The sequence below is a fragment of the Diospyros lotus genome, chromosome 12, assembly GCF_014633365.1.
Source record: "Diospyros lotus cultivar Yz01 chromosome 12, ASM1463336v1, whole genome shotgun sequence".
NCBI lineage: Eukaryota > Viridiplantae > Streptophyta > Magnoliopsida > Ericales > Ebenaceae > Diospyros > Diospyros lotus.
In genome coordinates this window covers 20,951,389-20,972,358 of record NC_068349.1, presented here as the reverse complement: position 1 = coordinate 20,972,358, position 20,970 = coordinate 20,951,389, and the positions used below count along the sequence as shown (strand labels likewise).

Genomic DNA, 20,970 nt, shown 5'->3' with positions numbered 1-20,970 from the left:
CTAAACTATAAAATTACCTTTTTCCCTACCCATTGTGTTTTCCAAGAGGTGGGCAAAGGGAAACCAATTGGCTTTGGTAGACTGGTTGATGGCTTGTACTTGTGTCAATAAATCATTCTCTCAGCCTAAAGATCAAGCCCTAAAAGTTAACCGACCTACCTTATCTGAGAAGGAGCTAATGCAATAGCATCAAAGATTAGGTCATCCTTTTTTTTCAATGATGGGGAAGATTATTCATGGTATGAGTAAACAATGTAGTAATACCAGTATATTTTGTGAAGCTTGTGAGTTCGACAAACACACAATAAGTACTTACCCTACACTTAATAAAAGGAGTCCTGAGCCTTTCATGATTGTCCATTCAAATGTGTGGGGACCTAGTAGGGTTAAAACACTTGCTTGATACAAGTGGTTCATTACCTTTATAGATTGTTTTAGTCGAACAACTTGGGTTTATCTTATGACATATAAAAGTGAGGTTGGTCATTGTTTTGAGTCATTTCACAAGTGGTAACTCTACTCAGTTCGATACAAAAATCCAAGTTCTCATAAATGATAATGGCTTAGAATATAAGGAAATTGCTTTCCAAGACTACCTCCGAGATAAAAGGAATCATACACTAAACTAATTGTGTTGATACCCTTGCTCAAAATGGTGTAGTAGAAAGAAAAAACAAACATGTTTCCAGGTCTATGCTCTTTGCTATGCATGTTCCCAAAGTTTACTAGGGTGATGCAATTCTTACTATTGCCTATTTAATCAATAGGATGCCACTTACAACTCTCAATTTCAAAACACCTTTGGAGCTTCTAATAGGAGTTTCTTCCTATACTATCCTTCCCAAGGTGTTTGGGTGCACCTACTATGGACGAAACCACTCTCCTACAATCAGCAAATTAGCCCCTCAAGCTACCAAATGTATATTCATTGGGTATTCTACTACACAGAAAGGGTACAAGTGCTACTATCGACTTACCCAAAAGTTCTTTTTCATTGTGGATGTCCGTGCAGTGGACTGATACTACTGTTGATTTGAGGCTAGAAGGTGGGGAAACTAATGATGATTTGAGGGGAAAAGGAGGAGAGGTTGCTGATGGTTTTTATAATTCAGCTAATTGAGATAAACTAAGGCAAGAGGAAGATCTAGGAAATGTTGATCGACAACAGGGACCAAACAAACTCAGGAATGGGGAGTATTTTGAATTATTTTCGAAGGAAACAAGCCTATCAACAAAGTCAACCTGGCCAAAAAGATCCCCAAGACCTCACTAATCCAGGTAAACACTCCACTAAATCTAAACAACTTTCAATTTCTAGTCAATTACCAACAACTAACCCTGATCTTACTGATCTTGATGCTACAATTTCTAAAGCTAAACCTATTTCTAACTCTTCATTTAAACTCTCTGATTTGTAGCTTCTTATAGCTATCTAAAAAGGAGTTAGGAGTTGTACACAGCATCCTATCTCCAAATATGCTACTTATAATTATTTGTCTGCCACCTATAAGAATTTTCTATCCTCTTTAGAATCTGTAATAGTACCCATAGATTGGAAGCATGCTATCAGTAATCCATGCTGGAAACATGCTATGGAGGAGGAAATTGTTGGAGATCACGTGACATGACTAACTAATCTTTAGTTAGTCTTTTCTATGTTTAGTATTTCTGTTAGCTTTCTACTTGCCAGTTATATATTAAGCGTTTGCTTTATGCGGTTGATTTTGTATCAGAGGCTGGCTGATTATATATATCAGCATAGTCCTCATTTTCTGTATCATGAATTGAGTTGATTCAATATTCAGTTCTCTCTCGTTGTTCCTCTCTGTTTTCGTTTCTCGCTTAAATCATATTTCAACATGGTATCAGAGACTCTGGATTAACATCCATGGCGTCACATCCGAGTTCGACTTTTGCTTCTTCTCTTCCTTCTCATGTTTCTGCATCACTCTCATCTGCATCTCAGTCGAATTTTGCTGAGATGACCAAGGCATTCAACTATATTCCAATCCGCCTTGATCCGAACAACTTTCTTTTCTGGAAAGCACAGATCTCAACCACTATACGTGCTTTCGATCTTCAGTCGTTTATCAACAAGACTCCACCTCCTCCAAAGTTTATAACAATTTCAGACGCTGATGCAGAAGACAACACAACGGTGAATCCAGAGTATCTGACTTGGATGCGTTCTGACCAATTATTGCTTGGCTGGCTATTTTCAACCATTGATAAGGAAGTCTTAGCTCAAGTGATTCATTGCGAATCATCCTCTGAGGTATGGTCATGTCTAGAGAATTTATATTCGAGACAAACAATCGCTAAATCTTTTCAACTCCAGCAACAACTTCGGTCGGTCAAGAAAGAGTCTATGTCCATTAATGACCATATACTCAAGATTAAAACGATAGGACACGCTCTTGCTGCTATAGGCGAACCACTAAGTGATAAGGATGTGCTTCTAACTATTCTTAATGGATTGGATCAAGAATATGAGACTGTCGTCAGTCTCATAACCTATCAAATGGATGATGTTGATTTAGACAAAGTGCAGTATCTTCTATTAATGCATGAACAACGCTTGAGTGTCAAGAATTCTATTTCTGTAACTACTTAATCATTTTTACCATCGGCAATGAACGTTAATTTTAGTGACAGCAAAACAAGAGGTGGTGGTTCAGTGAATTCAGGAGGAGGTTACATACAAAATAGAGGTGGTTATAATCGTGGAGGAAGAGGTAGAGGTCGTCAATCTAATAGACATGTGTATTGTCAGCTTTGTGGAAAGCCAGGACATGTTGTGGATCGATGTTATCATCAATTTGATCGTAACTTTTAGAGAGATGATTGAAATTTTTAGAGAGGAAGTTCTTTTCAGTCAAGCCAAAATCCTGGTTTGGCTTATGGGAGAGGCAACTCGAGTTCTTCTTTTGATCCAAGGGCTTATATAGCTTCTCATTGTGACTCTAACGAGCCCTACATTAGTGATGTAGGTTCAGCATATGGAACTATTGGCCATTTTTCTCAACCACAAAATTTTGACAACCCTTAGTCTTCTGTTTTACCAGATTCTTCATGGTTTGTTGACTCCGGGGCAACTAACCATATTACCTCCAATCTCAACAATCTTTCTTTACATGCACCATACAATGGTACTGACAAAGTCTCCGTTGGTAATGGTAAAAAACTTCCCATCTCTCATGTTGGTCTTGGACTTTTGAATACTCATACACAACCAACTTCTACCATTCCTCTTTCCAATGTTTTACATGTACCGAACATAACTAAAAATTTAATCAGTGTCTCTCAACTCACTAGAGATCATGATCTTGTGGCTGAATTTAACTCTTCTTCATGTTTGATCAAGGACAAGAATTCCGGGCTAGTTCTTCTCAGAGGATTTCTTAAGGATGGACTTTATCAGCTGCATTCAGCATTTGGCCGTGCTAACAGCACCTCTACCCAGTCTCTTTTATCCACTCCTTGTTCTTTTTGTTCTAGTAGCACTTTTCTTTCAACAAATAAATGTAATAGGCCAGTTTCAGTTTCTCCTGAACTGCCTATGACTGTAAATGTAGCTGTTAACAATGCATAGTGTAATCAATGGCATGCCAAACTAGGCCATCCCTCTTTTAATGTTCTGAAAATGGTGTTGAATAAAATTCACATTCCTTGCTCAAGTTCTACTCTGTCCTTTTGTGATTCTTGTAAGGTTGAGAAACTACATCAGTTATCATTTGCTGATTGCTCTATAACAGCAAAACAACATTTCGAATTAATCTACTCTGACCTTTGGGGCCCTTCACCTACTGTTTTTGTTGAAGGTTATCGCTATTACATTGTTTTTGTCGATGCATACACACAGTACACCTGGCTATATCCTTTGAAACTTAAATCTGATGCATTGTCTGTTTTTGTAACCTTTCACAAGCTTGTTGCCAATCACTTTCAGACCAAACTTAAGGCTCTACAGACTGATAATGGTGGCGAATTTAAGGCTTTTATTCCTTATCTCTGTCATCATGGTATTCAACCTCGATTCACATGTCCCTATACTCATCAGCAAAATGGCGTAGCTAAACGTAAACATAGACATATAACTGAAATGGGGCTTACTCTATTGTCTCATGCTAACATGCCTCTTAAGTTTTGGGTGGTAGCTTTCAGCACTGTTGTGCACACCATTAATCTTCTACCTTCTTCTCCTCTCAACTTTTGTTCTCCATTTGAAGCTCTTTTTCATAAGGAGCCAAATTATCTTAAGTTACAACCCTTTGGTTGTACTTGTTTTCCTTATCTTCGACCTTATCATACCCACAAGTTTGATTTTCATTCTACTAAATGCATTTTCATTGGGTATAGCTATGGTCAGGCCGAGTATAAATGTTTGCATCCTTCTGGGAGAATCTATGTTTCTTATCATGTAGAATTTAATCCAGCTGAGTTTCCATATAATCAATTGTTTCCTGCTCCTGTATTATCTTCTTCGTCCTCCTCTATCTCTGGTGGACTTTCCACCATTGTGTTTCAATCTCTTCCGTTTTCTACATCTTCTAGAAGGAACCAGCCTGTACATTCTTCTTCTATGGATACAAATGATTGTCATGTCTCAGCTCCTGTATCTCAATCCATCCCTATGGCCATCAGATCTCAATCTCGGATGCCTACCTCTATACCTGCCTCAGCTCCTTCTATTCATCTTATGCAAACCCGGTCCAAGACCAAACTTCTTGCCTCTCTTCATTCTTCTCCTCATATCCTTGTTAGTTCCCTCAAACCTACTTCAGTTAGTGAGGCCTTGTAACAAAAGGATTTCATCAAACACCCGGCATTGATTTTGAGGAGACATTCAGTCCAGTTGTTAAGGCCCCTACAATCAGAGTTTTGTTCACTCTAGCAGTGACTTTTGGCTGGGATATTCAACAAGTGGATGTGAATAACGCTTTCCTAAATGGGGATCTTCATGAGGATGTGTTTTATGGTCCAGCCCGAGGGTTTTGTTGATGATCGATTTCCTACTCATGTCTGTAAACTCAGAAAGTCGCTCTACGATCTTAAACAAGCACCTAGAGCTTGGTATATCAAGCTACAATCAGCTCTGCATTCTTGGGGTTTTGTTAGAGCTATTTCGGATGCCTCTTTGTTCATCAAAAGGACTAATCAGTTTGTTATGTATGTTTTTGTCTATGTTGATGATATTTTGATTATCGAGTCTAACCAATCAGCTATTCAAACATTCATTCGTCATTTGGACACTCACTTTGCTCTCAAGACCTTGAGGTCGGTTCATTATTTCCTTGGCTTTGAGGTGTTTCGGAATTCCACTGGCATTTTTCTTTCTCAATCTAAATATACAGTTGATTTGCTGAAAAAGGCGTCTATGCTTGCATGTAAACCTTATGACACTCCTATGACTTCCACTGGAGCATTAACATCTGAGGGTGAACTATTTTCTAATCCTTCATTGTATAGGGACAATTATTGGTTCTTTACAATATTTGACTTACACCCGACCTGACATCTCTTTTGTTGTTAACAAGCTTAGCCAATTTCTTTCCTCTCCTAAGATGCAACATTGGGTGGCTAGCAAACACTTACTGCATTATCTCAAAGGTTCTATTGGCCAAGGACTATTTTTCTCTCCAGTTCCTTCTTATCTACCCCTTGTAGTCTATTGTGATGCTGATCATGCAGGGTGTAAAGTTACAAGGAAGTCCACCAGTGGTGTATGTGTTTTTCTTGGCAACAATTTAGTGGTATGGAGTTCCAGAAAACAAACAGTTGTTGCTCGGTCAGTTGGAGAGGCTAAGTATCGAGCCATTGCTCAAGGTGTCACCGAAATAATGTAGCTGGTTTCTTTGTTTTCTGAATTGGGATTTAAATCTCAGCCTATGCCGATTATTTGGAGTGACAACATGGCAGCTAAGAGCATTGTAGAAAACCCGGTATTTCATACTCGTACAAAACACTTTGAGATTGATCTTCATTTTATTCGAGAAAAGGTTGAGAAGGGTGAAGTGAAGATTAGATATGTTCCTACATCCAATCAGTTGGCTGATGTTTTTACTAGAGTCTTCCTAAGACCAGATTTCAGTTGCTTTGTGCTAATCTGGGTCTCCGGCTGCCACATGCTTCCGTTGGAGAAGCTCACTCTCAAACAAATGAAGAGCGATCAGCTGCTAATAGGAAGTTTGTTTTGAGGGTGAATGTTGGAGAAGCTCACTTAAGACACATGAAGAGCAATCAGCTGCTAATAGGAAGTTTGTTTTGAGGGGGAATGTTGGAGATCACGTGACATGACTAACTGATCTTTAGTTAGTCTTTTCTATGTTTAGTATTTCTGCTAGCTTTCTGTTAAGCTTGCTGGTTATATATTAAGCGTTTGCTTTATGCGGTTGGTTTTGTATCAGAGGCTGGCTGATTATATATATCAGCATAGTCCTCATTTTCTGTATCTTGAATTGAGTTGATTCAATATTCAGTTCTCTCTCACTGTTCCTCTCTGTTTTCGTTTCTCGCTTAAATCATATTTCAATAGAAATGAGAGCCCTAATGAAGAATAACAAATGGGAAATCACTAAATTGCCACCTGATTAGAAACTAGTTAGCTATAAGTGGGTTTTCACTATTAAGTACAAGGCAAATAGAGCAATTGAAAGATACAATGCAAGGCTAGTGGCTAAAGGATTTACTCAAACCTATGGAGTGGATTATGAAGAAACTTTTGCTCTGGTAGCAAAAATGAACACAATACGAATCCTTCTATCATGTGCAGCTATTCCAGACTAGGACTTGAATTAGTTGGAGGTAAAGAATGCATTTCTACATAGAGAGCTGAAAGAAGAGGTATACATGGAAATCCCACCAGATTTCAACAATTCGAAGGAGCAAGAGAGAGTTTATAAGTTACAAAAGGCCCTATATGGTCTTAAGCAGTCCCCTAAGACTTGGTTTGATAGGTTTAGTAGGGCTGTAATTAGACTTGGTTACCAGCAAAGTAATGCTGATCATGCCATGTTCTTTAAAAGAAAGGAACACAAGCTAACTGTTCTTATTGTTTATGTTGATGACATAGTGGTAACAAAGAATGACCATGAAGGAATACTTGGGGGAAGAATTTCAGATCAAAGATTTGGGCAGCTAAGGTATTTCTTGGGAATTGAAGTAAACAAATCAGACAAAGGCATATTTATTTCCCAAAGAAAATATGTTTTAGATTTATTGACTGAAATAGGTATGGTAGGATGTAAGCCTGCAGATTCACCCATTGAAGTAAATCATAAACTTAGAGCTAATGAAGGAGAGAAGGCTAACAAAGGCAGGTATCAAAGATTGGTCAGGAAGCTGATATACTTGTCCCATACAAGGCCAAATATTGCATATGCAGTATGGGTTGTAAGCCAATTCAATTGATATGGAGGATGTCTACAAGATTTGAAGGTATATGAAAATAGCTCCTAGGAAGGGTTTACTATTTTTTAACCATAACCATCTGAATGTAGAGGGATACACAAATGCAAATTAGGCTGGATCCTTAGATGATAGAATATCAACCTCAGGCTACTGCACCTTTGTTGGAGGTAACCTAGTCACATGGAGGAGTAAGAAACAATCAGTTGTGGCTAGGTTAAGTGCTGAAGCTAAGTATAAGGCAATAGCTCTGTATGTGAATTATTATAGGTGAATAAGGTTATGACAGAACTAGATTGCCTAAAAAGGAGCCACTCTTACTATATAGTGATAGCAAAGCTGCAATCAGCATTGCAAACAATCTTGTTCAACATGATAGGATTAAACACATCGAGATTGATAGACACTTCATAAAGGAGAAACTAGTCAATGGACAACTGCACATCCCATTTGTTCAGTCAAGGCATCACCTGGCTGCCTTCCCCAAGGATTTACATAGCAAAGACTTCATGACTATGATATCCAAAATGGGTATAAAGGATAACCATACATCATCTTGAGGGAGAGTGTTGGAATCTCGGGTAAAAGAGGGCTGCCATGATAGCTGTTACAGTTGTAAACATATGATTATTATGGAAAGGTTGACATTTGTGGTGCAAGACTGTAAATGACAAATTCTATGAAGGCAACCAAGGAAGACAACAAAGCAATCAAATCTAAATAATCGTGAATGTATATGAACTATAATTAGGATGATTCTTGTATATACTTTCCTTATGTATTCTTTTCTTTTGTTTAAGATTTCTAAGCTGTAAATTATGAGGTTATAAATAGAGGATAATCCAAAGGGGAAAGGTGTCTTGGCCTACAGTTTCAAAACCTAGTTGCTACTATTCTTACAGTCTGTTTTCACAACTTGAGCACATGACATCCCAGTTACTAAGGAGCAATCTTAAGGTTGTTACAAAGGCTCACCCTCAACCTTACACAGCTGCTCCTTTCTGCTTGAATGAGAGCTACTTTTGTTGGAAAACAAAGTTGAAGGGTCTTCAGCAATTTGTTTAACGCAAGGTTGCTACAAAGGCTCGCACTCAACCTTACATTGATGCTCCTTTCTGCTTGAATGAGAGCTACTTTTGTTGGAAAATGATTGTTGAAGGGTCTCCAGCAACATACAGCTCATAAAATGTGAAGATACGCATCTTCAGGCTTGTACATAGAGTGTATTGTATACCCATCAATTTGTTTAATGTAAATTGCTGACTTACCAAAGCGACATCTCATAATGGACTTTGGTCTCTGCAGGTAAACCAGTGTGCTAAGTTTTCAATTGTCTGTTTATATGCCTAGCATGAATCCTTTTTTGGGAGACGACTAACATTGTCTATGAGTATGAGCCTGTTCTATGTCCCAAAAACCATAAAAAGAATGGAAATGCTGTGTGCATGTACAAAGGTATACATACATTGCATTTATTTATGTATTTGAATATGCCACTAATCCTGAATAAGTTAATGGGCAAAATAAACAGAGACATAAGAGAGAGACATCTCTCACCATGAAGAGCCTCATCTAGGCTACCACCGGATAAGTAATCGTAGATTAAAAGTTTTGATGTTGAAGAATTGCAGTACCCTCGCAGGTTCACCAGGTGACGGTGCTTTATGCTCCCAAGAATCTCAAGCTCCCTCTCAAAAAAGCGATCAAACCCATCATTCATCTTTAGGATTCTTTTCAAAGCGAATACATTACCATCATCCATCGCAAGCCTGTATACTGTCCCAAACCCACCTGAACCAATTATGTGCTCCTCATTCAGAGTCTCTAATTTCTTAATGATATCCTTTGAAGAATATGGCAAGTCTCCATGAAACATCACAATTGATGCACCTAAAGCAATAAGACATCAAATGTTAAAAGTAGAATTTATAGGAATTATAAAAGCCAGACAGATGGAACAAAAGACAGCTAGAGAACCCTTTCACGTGATATTTCATTTTTATAATAATTTAGGCAAATGAAACTAATTGCCCGACGTATAGCTAAAATGCACACAGAGGCCTCCGATTTGGAAAATTACAATAAGCATCCCTGTCTCCCTCCATGAGGTAATAGCTAGAGAAGACTTTTGCATGATATTTCTTTTTTATAATAATTTAGGTAAATGAAAGTGACCCCCTCTGAGGTATAGCTAAAATGCACATACAACCCTGAATATTGTCAGGAGTCAAACTGGGGATTTTACTAGCTGACGTGCCAATTTGACTCCTGACAATATTCAGGTCTACATAGCTCAATATCTTGGCATTCCAAACCCTGTCAAACTCTATTTATGTTAGTCTTAATCTCCTCCCTGCGATCAAAGCCACCTTCTCCTTTCTACCTTCCCTCACTCACTTTACTGACAAAACTTTCTGGACAACACTACCAGCACCATAATGCCCTCATCATCCTTATCATCTTGACTCAACTCCAAATCCATAGCCACAGCCTCATAATTTTTCTGTTTCTTTTTTAAGCCTCACAAATTCAATTTCAAGCACTAAACATCATTACAGATCTTCTATCTAATTCTTGCAAATAATGCACACATGAAAAATGTCTACACAATATTGAATAGTTTATACTTATCAAAAGAAAATACGCTCACAGAGATAATAAGGATGATCTAGGGACTATGGGTTTGGAAATTGTTGCTTGATGTGGCCAATCATTAGACAGTTTACAGGAGAAAAAGTGGTTGGTTGGAATAGCCATAGGGTTTAAGTAGCAATGCTAAACAAAATAGGGATGGTGGTAAGTAAGGGTTGATTAGCAGTGGAGGTTGTTGGTGGCAGCTCACCATTGTTTTGCCACTATTGATCTGCAGTGGAATGGTTAAGGTGAGAGGAGAGATTTTGTACGGATTATATCTCATTAGAAGTCAAATGAAACAATTAATAATTTAGTTCTTCACTTGCATCATGGTTGAGTAAATTATGAAATTAAAAATAATTCTACTTTGCCAAAATCAAGTTTCATTATTTAACTAATGGTGTACAAGTGATGTGTTATAGAAGATCAATTACAAGATTACCGTAATTTTTCAAAATCAACAGATACCATGTTTATTTTAGCTACACTAAGAGGTACTTAATGTGTCAAAAACAATTGCAGTAGTATTGAGAGAATCACCTCCACCAACATGCATCACAAGACCTCTATTATCATTTTTACCAAGTTTCTTGTAAAGAAAACAGCCCCAAAAACACATCAAGGCAACTAAAAGCAGTGCACCAACAGTAGCAGATGTACTGATAAGTAGTCGTCCAGAATATTTCTTCTTTCCACCTTGGTTTTGTCCTACAAAAAGATCAATAACAATTATTTAATAAACAGTACAATAAGATAGAATTATACTATTACGTAGAGACGGAGAGAGAGATGCAAGAAAAAACTATCAGTTCCTAGTAATAACCAAATACCATTTAAAGATAATGGTTTTGCCAAAAGAAAATAATTAATTCAACTAGGAGTCATCTTTTGTAGTTGTAAAAGGGTAAAAATATTTCTCCTTACCTCCATTGGATAATATGTGCAGCACTTATATACATGAATATATCTGACCACAAAGGAAAGTATATATCTTACATATATTCTACATACCATACTAGATATATGGTTACTATAATACAGTGATGCATTGTATAAATCATCATATCTTAACACTCCCTCAAGCTGGAGAATAAATGTTGAACATGCCCAACTTAGTGCATATGTAGCTTACATGAGGACCTTTGAGAGACTTAGTGAACAAATCAGCTAACTGGTCATGAGAACACAAAAAAGATGTAACAATATCTCCAGAAAGCAACTTCTCTCCAACAAAATGACAATCAATCTCAATGTGTTAGATTTTCTCATGAAACACGGAGTTAGAATTCCAGCCTGATTGTCACAAATTAATTATTGCATAGACTTGACCTGAATTATTCCCAACTCCCTGATAAGTTGCTTCAACCATATCAACTCACACGTTGCTAGGCTCATAGCCATATATTCAACCTTAGCAGTATCTAGATGTAGACCACCTATCACTAAGAGAACCTACCCAAGCAACATCTGTGTATTCCACAATCTGTGTCTTGATCCCAATACAATATACCACACCCAAGGGCACCTTTAATATATCAAAGGATATAAATCACTGTGTCCCAGTGACTCACAAGGAGAATCCAAAAATTGACTTGCTACACTGATTGCAAATGAAATATCAAGACAGGTGATTGTAAAGTAGTTAAGTTTGCCAACTAATCGACAATAGCACCTAGGGTCAGATATAGGCTCCCCCTATCCTAATAACAACTTGATATTTGGATCAATAGAGTATCTAATGGTTTGCATCTGAACATCCCTATTTCTTCAAGCATATCCAATGCATATTTTCTCTAAGAGATATAGATACCAGTCTTTGATCTTCCCACTTTAATGGCAAAAAACCTTGGTTTAAAAGTGTTGTTCGAGATGTGTTTTCAACTTAGTGATGCCAACCTCAATCCACATACACCACTAAAAGAACGTTGGGGCTAAATTTAGAGTGATAAAAATTTGAATAATTTACTCCACTTTGAGTTAACCCAAACTCCATGACCATTGAACTAAATCTTCCAAACCAAGCCTGAGGAGAGGAGATTGTTTAAGGCCATAAAGGGATTTTCGAAGACGACACACCAACCTAGACTCCCGCTAAGCAAAGAAGCTAGAAGGATGCTCCATGGAAACCTCCTTCTATAAGTCACCATGAAGAAGCGCATCCTTGATATCAAGCTGATGGAAAGGCCAATGGTACATAGTAGGAGCAGCCAAAGATAGAAATAACCAAAGAAAGGAGATCTTGGCCACAAGAGAAAGGTGTCCCCATAATTAAAGCCAAAAATTTGAGTGTAGCCTTAGCAAAAAGTCAGGCCTTGAGGCAATCAACAAGATCATCGCGACCAACCTTGATAGCATAAATCCAGATACAACTCGTAGTGGACTTACATAGAGGAAGAGATGCTAAGTCCTAAGTCCCATTGAAATGTAAAGCAAACATTTCTTCAACCATTGCATCACACCACCTTGGATGAGAAAGAGCTTTTATAACATTGTTAGGAATAGAACCCGAAAACAAAGAGGAGAAAAAAACATGATAGCTAGTAGACAACAAGTGATAACTAAAAAAGTTCGAAATAGGATGTTTAGTACAATGATAGGTACCTTTTGTGAAGGGGGATCAACAAATCAAGATCAAGAGGAGAAGAAGTGGAGGAGCAAAGACTAATCAGCATAAAGAATGAGTGTTGTGGCCCATTAAGATCAGCCATGTGCTCCGTGGATCAATCTACTACTGGCTATGCCTGTGTGTCCAAATGTCAAGGACGACGTTGGTTTTTTAAAGATCTACATGATTGAGCTGAGAGGGGGATGGATATGGAGATGGAAGATTAAAGATGGGAACAAGCGAAGGTAGGCTAACAGCCACTGACTCAACCGACGAAGAAGATGTTAGTATTAGTGTCATAATACTAGATTTAGATGACATCTAGTGTGTGTTAGGCCTAATAATATAATCTTGCATATTAATAAATAGTCATATCTTTATTCATACCTCACCAATTATATATGAAAGAGTCTCTAGATATCCTGATAATCTTATTCTTAAGTTATTAAGAATATGTGATAAAGATATATAACACATGATTTCTTAGAGTAATTCTCGGTACTTAGATTTCTCAAAAAGGAAATATGATTGATCGATGATGAACTAACACATAGACTACTACCATTTATTAGTATGGGATGCTAATGACAATAGATGGTGAGTCACATGCCATATTACATGAAATGCAAATAGTCAACACATGGATAGGAGTTGGTTGAACATCTACTGAATGTGACACGTGTAACAGATCACAAGGGTGAGATGATTAATAATCTATTACTAGCATTTGATTGTGTAATTGGTCCTTGGACCGGAGGCAATACAATTGTCCTATACATTGGTATCAAAACTTTGTTGTTGCGCAAAACCGCCCAAATATGAGGTCAAAATGTTCTCTATGTGGTCTTTGTTCAATGGCGTATGGAAGCAAGTGATCGCTGAAGGGATCCATTGACCTCTAACGTGAGGTGAGCATCCTATGCGATCTTAGCTGGTTAGTGATTGGAAAAACCTTGGCCAAGGTACGCACGATTGGAAATGAGTTTCTGATGTCGAAAAGAATTATGATGTCTCATCTCGATCATACCATACTAGATCTTGGCATACTTGCGAGTCCTATGAGTTTGATTAGTTTATGTCTTTTACTCAGTCGGGATGCTAGTCAGTGTTATTAAAGGCTCAAGGTGCACTAAAGCTCAAAAGGGTGTTAGAGCTTGAAGCGCAAGACAAGGCGCGTGTCTGATAGAACTAGGCGCATGCTTACTAAAATATATATATATATATCCTACTTGAAAAATAAGGTATAAAATAAATCCTAACTCCTAATAACATATTTACAAATATGTTATCAAGGAAATTAAAAAATTCAACATATACTAAAGAAAAGAATAATAAAAAATGCCAAAAAATGTAATCTAAAAGTCTTTAAGTCAACTTAAATTAAATCTTAAAAAAAATTATAGGTCTTAAATCTTAATCAAAATTAACTAATTATGCATTTTAAATAATCTAAAAATCATCCTCATCATCAAGATCAAACAATTCTATATTTTCATCATTAGAATCATCATCTCTAATATCTTCTTCCACATCATCTACTCCTCTTGTTGGATGATTTCTATGGTTTAGAAGTGTGATGATAATTTCATACATTTTTTTAATAGGTAATATACTAGACTTGAATTTGCATCTTTCTTTGTATAATGAAAACTCAGCCTTTGTGGTGTCTATAAATATTGATCATGCCAATAGAATGTTGATCATTAGATATTAAGTGTAGTTTGACTTTTTATTACTAGAATAATATAATCTTAAGAAAATCAAGACTTGAACAACTTTAACAAAACATCGTTGAAGTAAATGAAACACAATCAAGGAAGATGGGAAACTACAGAAAAGCCATTATTTAACTTGGGCCCATGAAAATATAATTTTCTTTTTCCCTTTTTGTCCACTTCTTGCATCTGGAGATCATTAGTGATATATAGAAGCCTAAGAAATATGGTTGCAAGTATGGGGGTGCTCTTTTGGTAACTTAATGTTGCATTTTGTTATTGCATGCCTTGAATTTGTTCAATTCTCCCCATCCATCTTCATCTAGTTCAAATTCAATTGGAGCATTTAAAGTAATAGTCTTTTTACTTATTGTCAAATTTACAGTTGAAGCAATAAATTTAATAGTAAAAAAATAAATAAAATAACAAATAGTGAAATAAAACCTTGAAAAACAGCCCAAGGCGCGCCTTAGGCTGAGGCACGTCTTTTGGTCTGTGCCCGCTTGGAATGCTTTCAAGCACCTAGGCGCGCTTTTAATAACACCGATGCTAGTCGATAGAAAGATTATAGTGCACAATAATCAAAAGCCCAAATAGTTTTACTCGAAGAATTGACTTTATTGCTGATAGGATCATCCAGACATAATGTTAGTTGTCACTCAAAACCTTTCAAGATGTTTTGAGGAGATAAAGAGATCCTCATTGTAGATCAAAATGTTCAACCAGCGTCAAAGTGTTTGATGTGTCTCGATTACTATTCAGTTGTGAACCTAGAACGTCACACCCAAAAGTGGGCATAACATTGGATTAGTAAATTTGAGCCAGTACAGTGTTCATATCCACTATTCAAAATTAATGGGGAATATATTACCATTAAGAGTTAATGGTTAATTAAATTACCATTAATAATGGTAATTTTAGCGGGATAATACAAAAGAGAAAAGTTCTCTATGTTTAATTAATTCTAGTTCTAGATAATATATATATATATCAATGCATATAATATTAATGTGTATAATTAATGAAATAAAATTTTGAAAGTCAAAGAAAATGGGTTAAAGCCATTCTCTGCAGCAGCAAGCACAGGCACACTAATTGCACCTGTGCAAGAGAGAGAAATTATGCAGGCAACTTGCACACGCAATAAATGCACCTACAAGAGTAAATTAATTGGGGCATGGGCAAGAGAAATGTTATCTCTGCCCACCATATTTGTATATATTGTATATATATAAATATATATTATGCACAGCCTTTCCCTCTCTAACTCTCTCGGCAGATTAATGTATATATTTATGTTGAATCTAGGACCATTCACACAAGAACCACCACTTTCTCAGCAAACCCTCACCCGATAGGAACAGAAGTAGAATAACGAAAGTTAGAATAAATCAAAGCAATAACAGAAAAGTAAAGAGATAAGAATTTCCTGGTTCAGGCATGAAAATGCCCTACATCCAGACTGCCAAAGCCTTTGACAAAATCCACTAGAAAGCAATCAAGAATACAGCACTCCCAAAGCCTTTGACAAAATCCACTAGAAAGCAATCAAGAATACAGCACTCCCTCTCGCACACTCTTGGCTATGAACAATAGCCTACCCTCTCAAGAATACAAGGACCAAGCCCTTCGCTCTCTCTCTATTCTCTCTGGAATTCGTGCAAGAAAACATAATGAACAAATGTTGAATGCCCCCTACCCCAGAACTTATCCGCCTCTATTTATAAGAGATAGAGGCGGTTACAAAACAGGGACTTAGATGCAAATAGAAAGAAATAAAAGGACTGCCAGAAATAACTTACAACAAGTTATTTCCATTACATTTAAAAACACATAAAATATAAAAATACAAAATTATTCTCAGTCTACATACTAAAGCCCTCTACCAAGACTTGAAAAAACTTAACTAATGCAAATCATAACAATTTATATATGTGATATAAAATATATATAATAGAAAAAGGAGAAAGCAGTGCAGTGTAGGGCCTCTCCTTCTTCAAGCTTCCTATCGTCTTCTCTCCAATATATGTATAATATATTAACAGGGGAAATTCCAGCGAGCAGAACCAACCTTCCTTCTCTTGGCATTCTCAATATTAGTATATGAGATATATGTATATTAAGGAGAGAAAAGGGATAAGGAAGAAGCAGTCGATTGAAGCTTCTCATGACATTCTTCTATCTCGTCTTCTCCTTCTTCCTTCGATTATTTATTATATGTGATATACACATATATATCATATGGGAGGTGAAACAGTAGATGAAGAAGAGGCTGTCGAAAAGCCTATTGAAAGAAGAAGAAGAACCATCGGACGGATGGATTGTTAGAGAAGTTTATGGGCAGAGGGTCTGAACGGCGAGTTACAACGCGAGCATCCAGCAAAAGTTGCCATGACCATCGCTGTATGTCATCACCGTCACTGGGAACTAGCAGCAAGCGACACTCTGGCACAGACAAGAGTTGCCGGAGGCCAAAGGTGCACTATTACAGGTGGCCAGCAGTGATGCAGTCCGATTCTCCGGCGAATCGAGCTATTGTGACAGCAAGAGTTGCCGGCAATAACAGCGACAGTGATTTTCCAGCAGCTGTTCTGGCAGGAGTTGCCGACAGTGCTTTTACAGCCCACTGCCCCTATTTTGTAGAATCCCTTTTTTGAGTCCATGAGATAGACTGATCGTTAAGAACGGTTCCAGCTCTTAGTCACCTTCGTTCAGGCTTGTCTAGCATGCAAGTCCGGCAAAGGGTTCTGGTGTCTGCCTACAGGTGGGCCGACTTGGTCCCTAGGAGGCTTGGTCAGCCAAGAACAAGTGCACAAGGAGGTTGTTCATGACTATTCATGGAACGAGGTTCGTGGGAGCACAACCAGGAGGTCGACGGGTTCAGGTTGACTAGCGCAACGAAAGCAACAGCACAACCGGTATCACCTTCATCCACTGTGGTATACCTTTCTAACCCCCTACGGATATATGGATTTTAAATTGCATATAGCTGCTACCACCAAGTCTTGCAAGGCGTTTTTGTTCCATTTTCGCTACATGTTGTATTATGTTCTTGAAAAGGTTTTGAAATTTGATAAAACCCTTGCATGATCCACCAAGTGTGGGTGTTTCCTTTCAGAAGATTGAGAAAGGAAAGGGGGGGAACCCAAAGAAGGTGACATTTGCAGAGAAAATATCGAGACAACTCAGGAGAATAGCATTGATACTCTTTTTGAAGACGAGAATAACTAAGGAAAACACACTCGAGAGACTAAGCCAATAATTTATCACAATTAGTAGCAAGCTTGTAGACCAACCAAATATACAAGGTGAGGGAGTAAGTTCGAGGAAAAAGGATATAATAAAGAGGGACCTATTAATCAAGGACAAAAGAAGGCATCCGATTAATTAACACGCTTTCAAAACAACATCAACCCAACACAAAATGGGACATGCATCTGAAGAAGCAGTGTTCCTGCATTCTCGATGGGAGGATAATTCTTCCATTTAGCACCCCTGTTAGGGCAAGAAGTTTGGTGAAGAATCCCTTTGGATGCCATGTAAGACTAAATGAGTGCATACAAATAGTTGAGTGGATTATCAATATGAAGAATGTGAATTGACACATTAATCTTACACAAAAAAGACTCCAAGGGCGGAAAAGAAGTACTGCCCAAAGTCTATGTAATGGAGGGCTCGAGCTTGAACTGGATCCCATGAAGGTAGAGAACAATAAACATTTGGTCTTGTTGCTTTTTTATATCTACATCGAATGGCATGAGCTCATTGAATCCATAATTGAGTCTTGAAGCTTACCCAAATAGGGCATCATATCTTACTCGTTCTATTGCGGGCAAAATAATACATCAATAACATCATAGATATGAGATATGTCACTCATATACAATTCACAGGCACAATTCCATAAGTCATTGCATGCAAAAAAATGGGCATTAAGGTAAGTTTAATTGTCTACTATAGCAAGCATAATAACTGAGCATCCACTTTTTCCCAAATTGGTTGATTGTTCGTAGGAATATCTAAAACATTCTTAGTCAAGTGATCCTCAAGTCCCCAAGTAGAATAATTTTGGCGATTTGAGTTTCTTTGTGGTAATAGCAGGCGTGCTGGGAAAATGTGAGAGTGTGAAGGTGACTAGGGTATCATTGGCTTTGGCTACCATTTATGCATATTAGATCTAAAACGTGTATAGGAGCCACACGATCTGGAGTTGCCCAAGACCATTGACAAGACCAAGATGATTGAGATTTGGGTTGAACAAGACAATCAAGATCTTGGTTACCTAGATCTAGGTTACTGAGATATAGGTTGCTTGATGCCAAGGAGACGAGCAATCGACACAATCTGATGAGTCACAAGAGGGGGATAGGTGACAGAGATGTGTAATGAACTGCAAGCGAGTCTAATTGCGAGATTTAACAAGTCGCACATGGAAAGACAATGGTTAGGACATGGCTAGAGATAGGTAGCGACAATGGCGACCACAATGGTCAATGATTGAGACAAGGTTAGCAACAGCAGTGGCAAATGGCTACTACTAAACTAACTAGGGTTAGGTTAGGGTTAGGGTTTTAACACCACAACAATAACAACAACAACAACAACATATCCAGCATTTATCCCACTATGTGGGGTCGACTACATGGATTCTAGACTTCCATGTATTTCTGTCTTTTGTCATATCCTCATTTAGATCCATATATTTCATATCAAATTTTAATGTCTCTCCCAAAGTCTTCTTGGGTCTACCTTTACCTCTTTTTGTGACTAATTGTTCCATTTCATCAACTCTCCTCATAGGAGCGTCTCTTAGTCTCCTTCTCACATGACCAAACCATCTTAGTCTAGTCTCTCTCATCTTCTCCTCGATTGGCACTACTCCTACCTTATTACGAATAACTTCATTTCTAATTTTATCATTTCTTGTATGTCCGCACATCCATCTTAACATCCTCATCTCCGCTACACTCGTCTTTTGCTCATGCTGGTATTTGACTGCCCAACATTCTGAGCCATACAGCAAAACTAGTCTTATAGCTGTCCTATAAAATTTTCCTTTCAATTTTAATGGGATTTTACCATCACATAACACCCCCGATGCATTTCTCCATTTTAGCCAACCTGCCTTAATTCTATGTGCGACATCCTCGTGGATTTCTCCATCTTTTTGAATCACTGATCCCAAATATCGAAAATGGTCTTTTCTTTGTAAGATTTGGTCTTCTAATTTTATTATAACATCATCCACTCTTGCATTTTTACTAAATTTAAATTCCATATATTCTGTTTTCTTTCTACTTAATTTAAATCCCTTAGATTCTAAATTGTTTCTCCACAACTCAAGCTTAGTGTTCACTCCTTCTTTTGTTTCATCCACCAACACTATGTCGTCTGCAAATAGCATACACCATGGCACATCTGTCTGAATATCTTTAGTGAGTTCATCCATTACTAGGGCAAATAAGTATGGACTTAGTGCAGAACCTTGATGCAGTCCTATTGTAGTTGTAAATGGTTCAGTATTCCCTCCGCATGTTCTAACTCTTGTCTCTATACCATGATACATGTCCTTAAGGGCTTGTATATAGGCTATTTTGACTCATTTCTTCTCTAAAACCCTCCATAATACTTCTCTAGGGACCCTATCATAGGCCTTTTCTAGATCTATAAACACCATATGTAGGTCCTTCTGATGATCTCGATACTTTTCCATTAGACGCCTCAGTAAATATATAGCTTCCATTGTTGACCTACCAGGCATGAAACCAAACTGATTTTCTGACACCTTTGTTTCCTTTCTGAGCCTCTGCTCTATTACTCTCTCCCAGAGTTTCATGGTATGACTCATTAACTTAATTCCTCTATAATTTTCACAGTTTTGAACATCTCATTTGTTCTTGTATATAGGAACCAAAGTACTCTTCCTCCACTCATCTGGCATCTTTTTTGATTTAAGGATGGCGTTAAATAGTTGCGTTAGCCAGGAGATGCCCTCTTCTCCCATGCATTTCCATGCTTCTATTAGTATATTATCTGGTCCCACTGCCTTATGATTTTTCATCTTTTTTAATACTTGCCTTATTTCATTTGAACTTATGCGTCGATAGAATGTGTAGCTCACATTCCCTTCGGAGTTACTAAGATGTCCCAACCTAACTCTTGTGTCACCACCATCATTGAATAATTTTGTGAAATACTCCTTCCATCTCTCCTTAATCGCTCCCTCATTTACTAAAACATTTTGATTGTCATCTTTTATGCATTTCACTTTATTTAAATCTCGTGTTTTTCTTTCTCTTGCTTTAGCTAATTTATATATATCCCTTTCTCCATCTTTTGTATCAAGTCGTTTATATAGATTCTCATATGCTTTTGACCTTGCTTCACTAACAGCTCTTTTTGCTGTCTTTTTTGCTTCTTTATAATTTTTTTGATTTTCTTCATTGTTGCATTGATATACCGCCTTATAGCAAGTTTTCTTATTTTTAATTTTCAATTGTACCTCTTCATTCTACCACCAAGACTCCTTAAGGTTAGGGGCTCTACCATTTCTCTCTCCAAGGACTACCTTTGCCGTGCTTCTCAGAGCATTAGCCATTTCTTTCCACA

At 37.5% G+C, this 20,970-nt stretch overlaps 1 protein-coding gene across 3 annotated transcripts in view; it reads right to left on the bottom strand.

Moving 5' to 3' along the window:
* Positions 1–20,970, bottom strand: part of LOC127814075 (LRR receptor-like serine/threonine-protein kinase FEI 2) — a 79,985-nt gene that overhangs the window by 19,775 nt on the left and 39,240 nt on the right. For all 3 annotated transcript variants that reach the window (XM_052355312.1, XM_052355310.1, XM_052355311.1), the window contains exons 10-11: positions 10,582–10,749; positions 8,965–9,297 (exon numbers count right to left, since the gene is read on the bottom strand). In XM_052355312.1, coding sequence (XP_052211272.1) covers positions 8,965–9,297; positions 10,582–10,749 — 501 coding nt within the window. The remainder of the gene's footprint in view (positions 1–8,964; positions 9,298–10,581; positions 10,750–20,970) is intronic.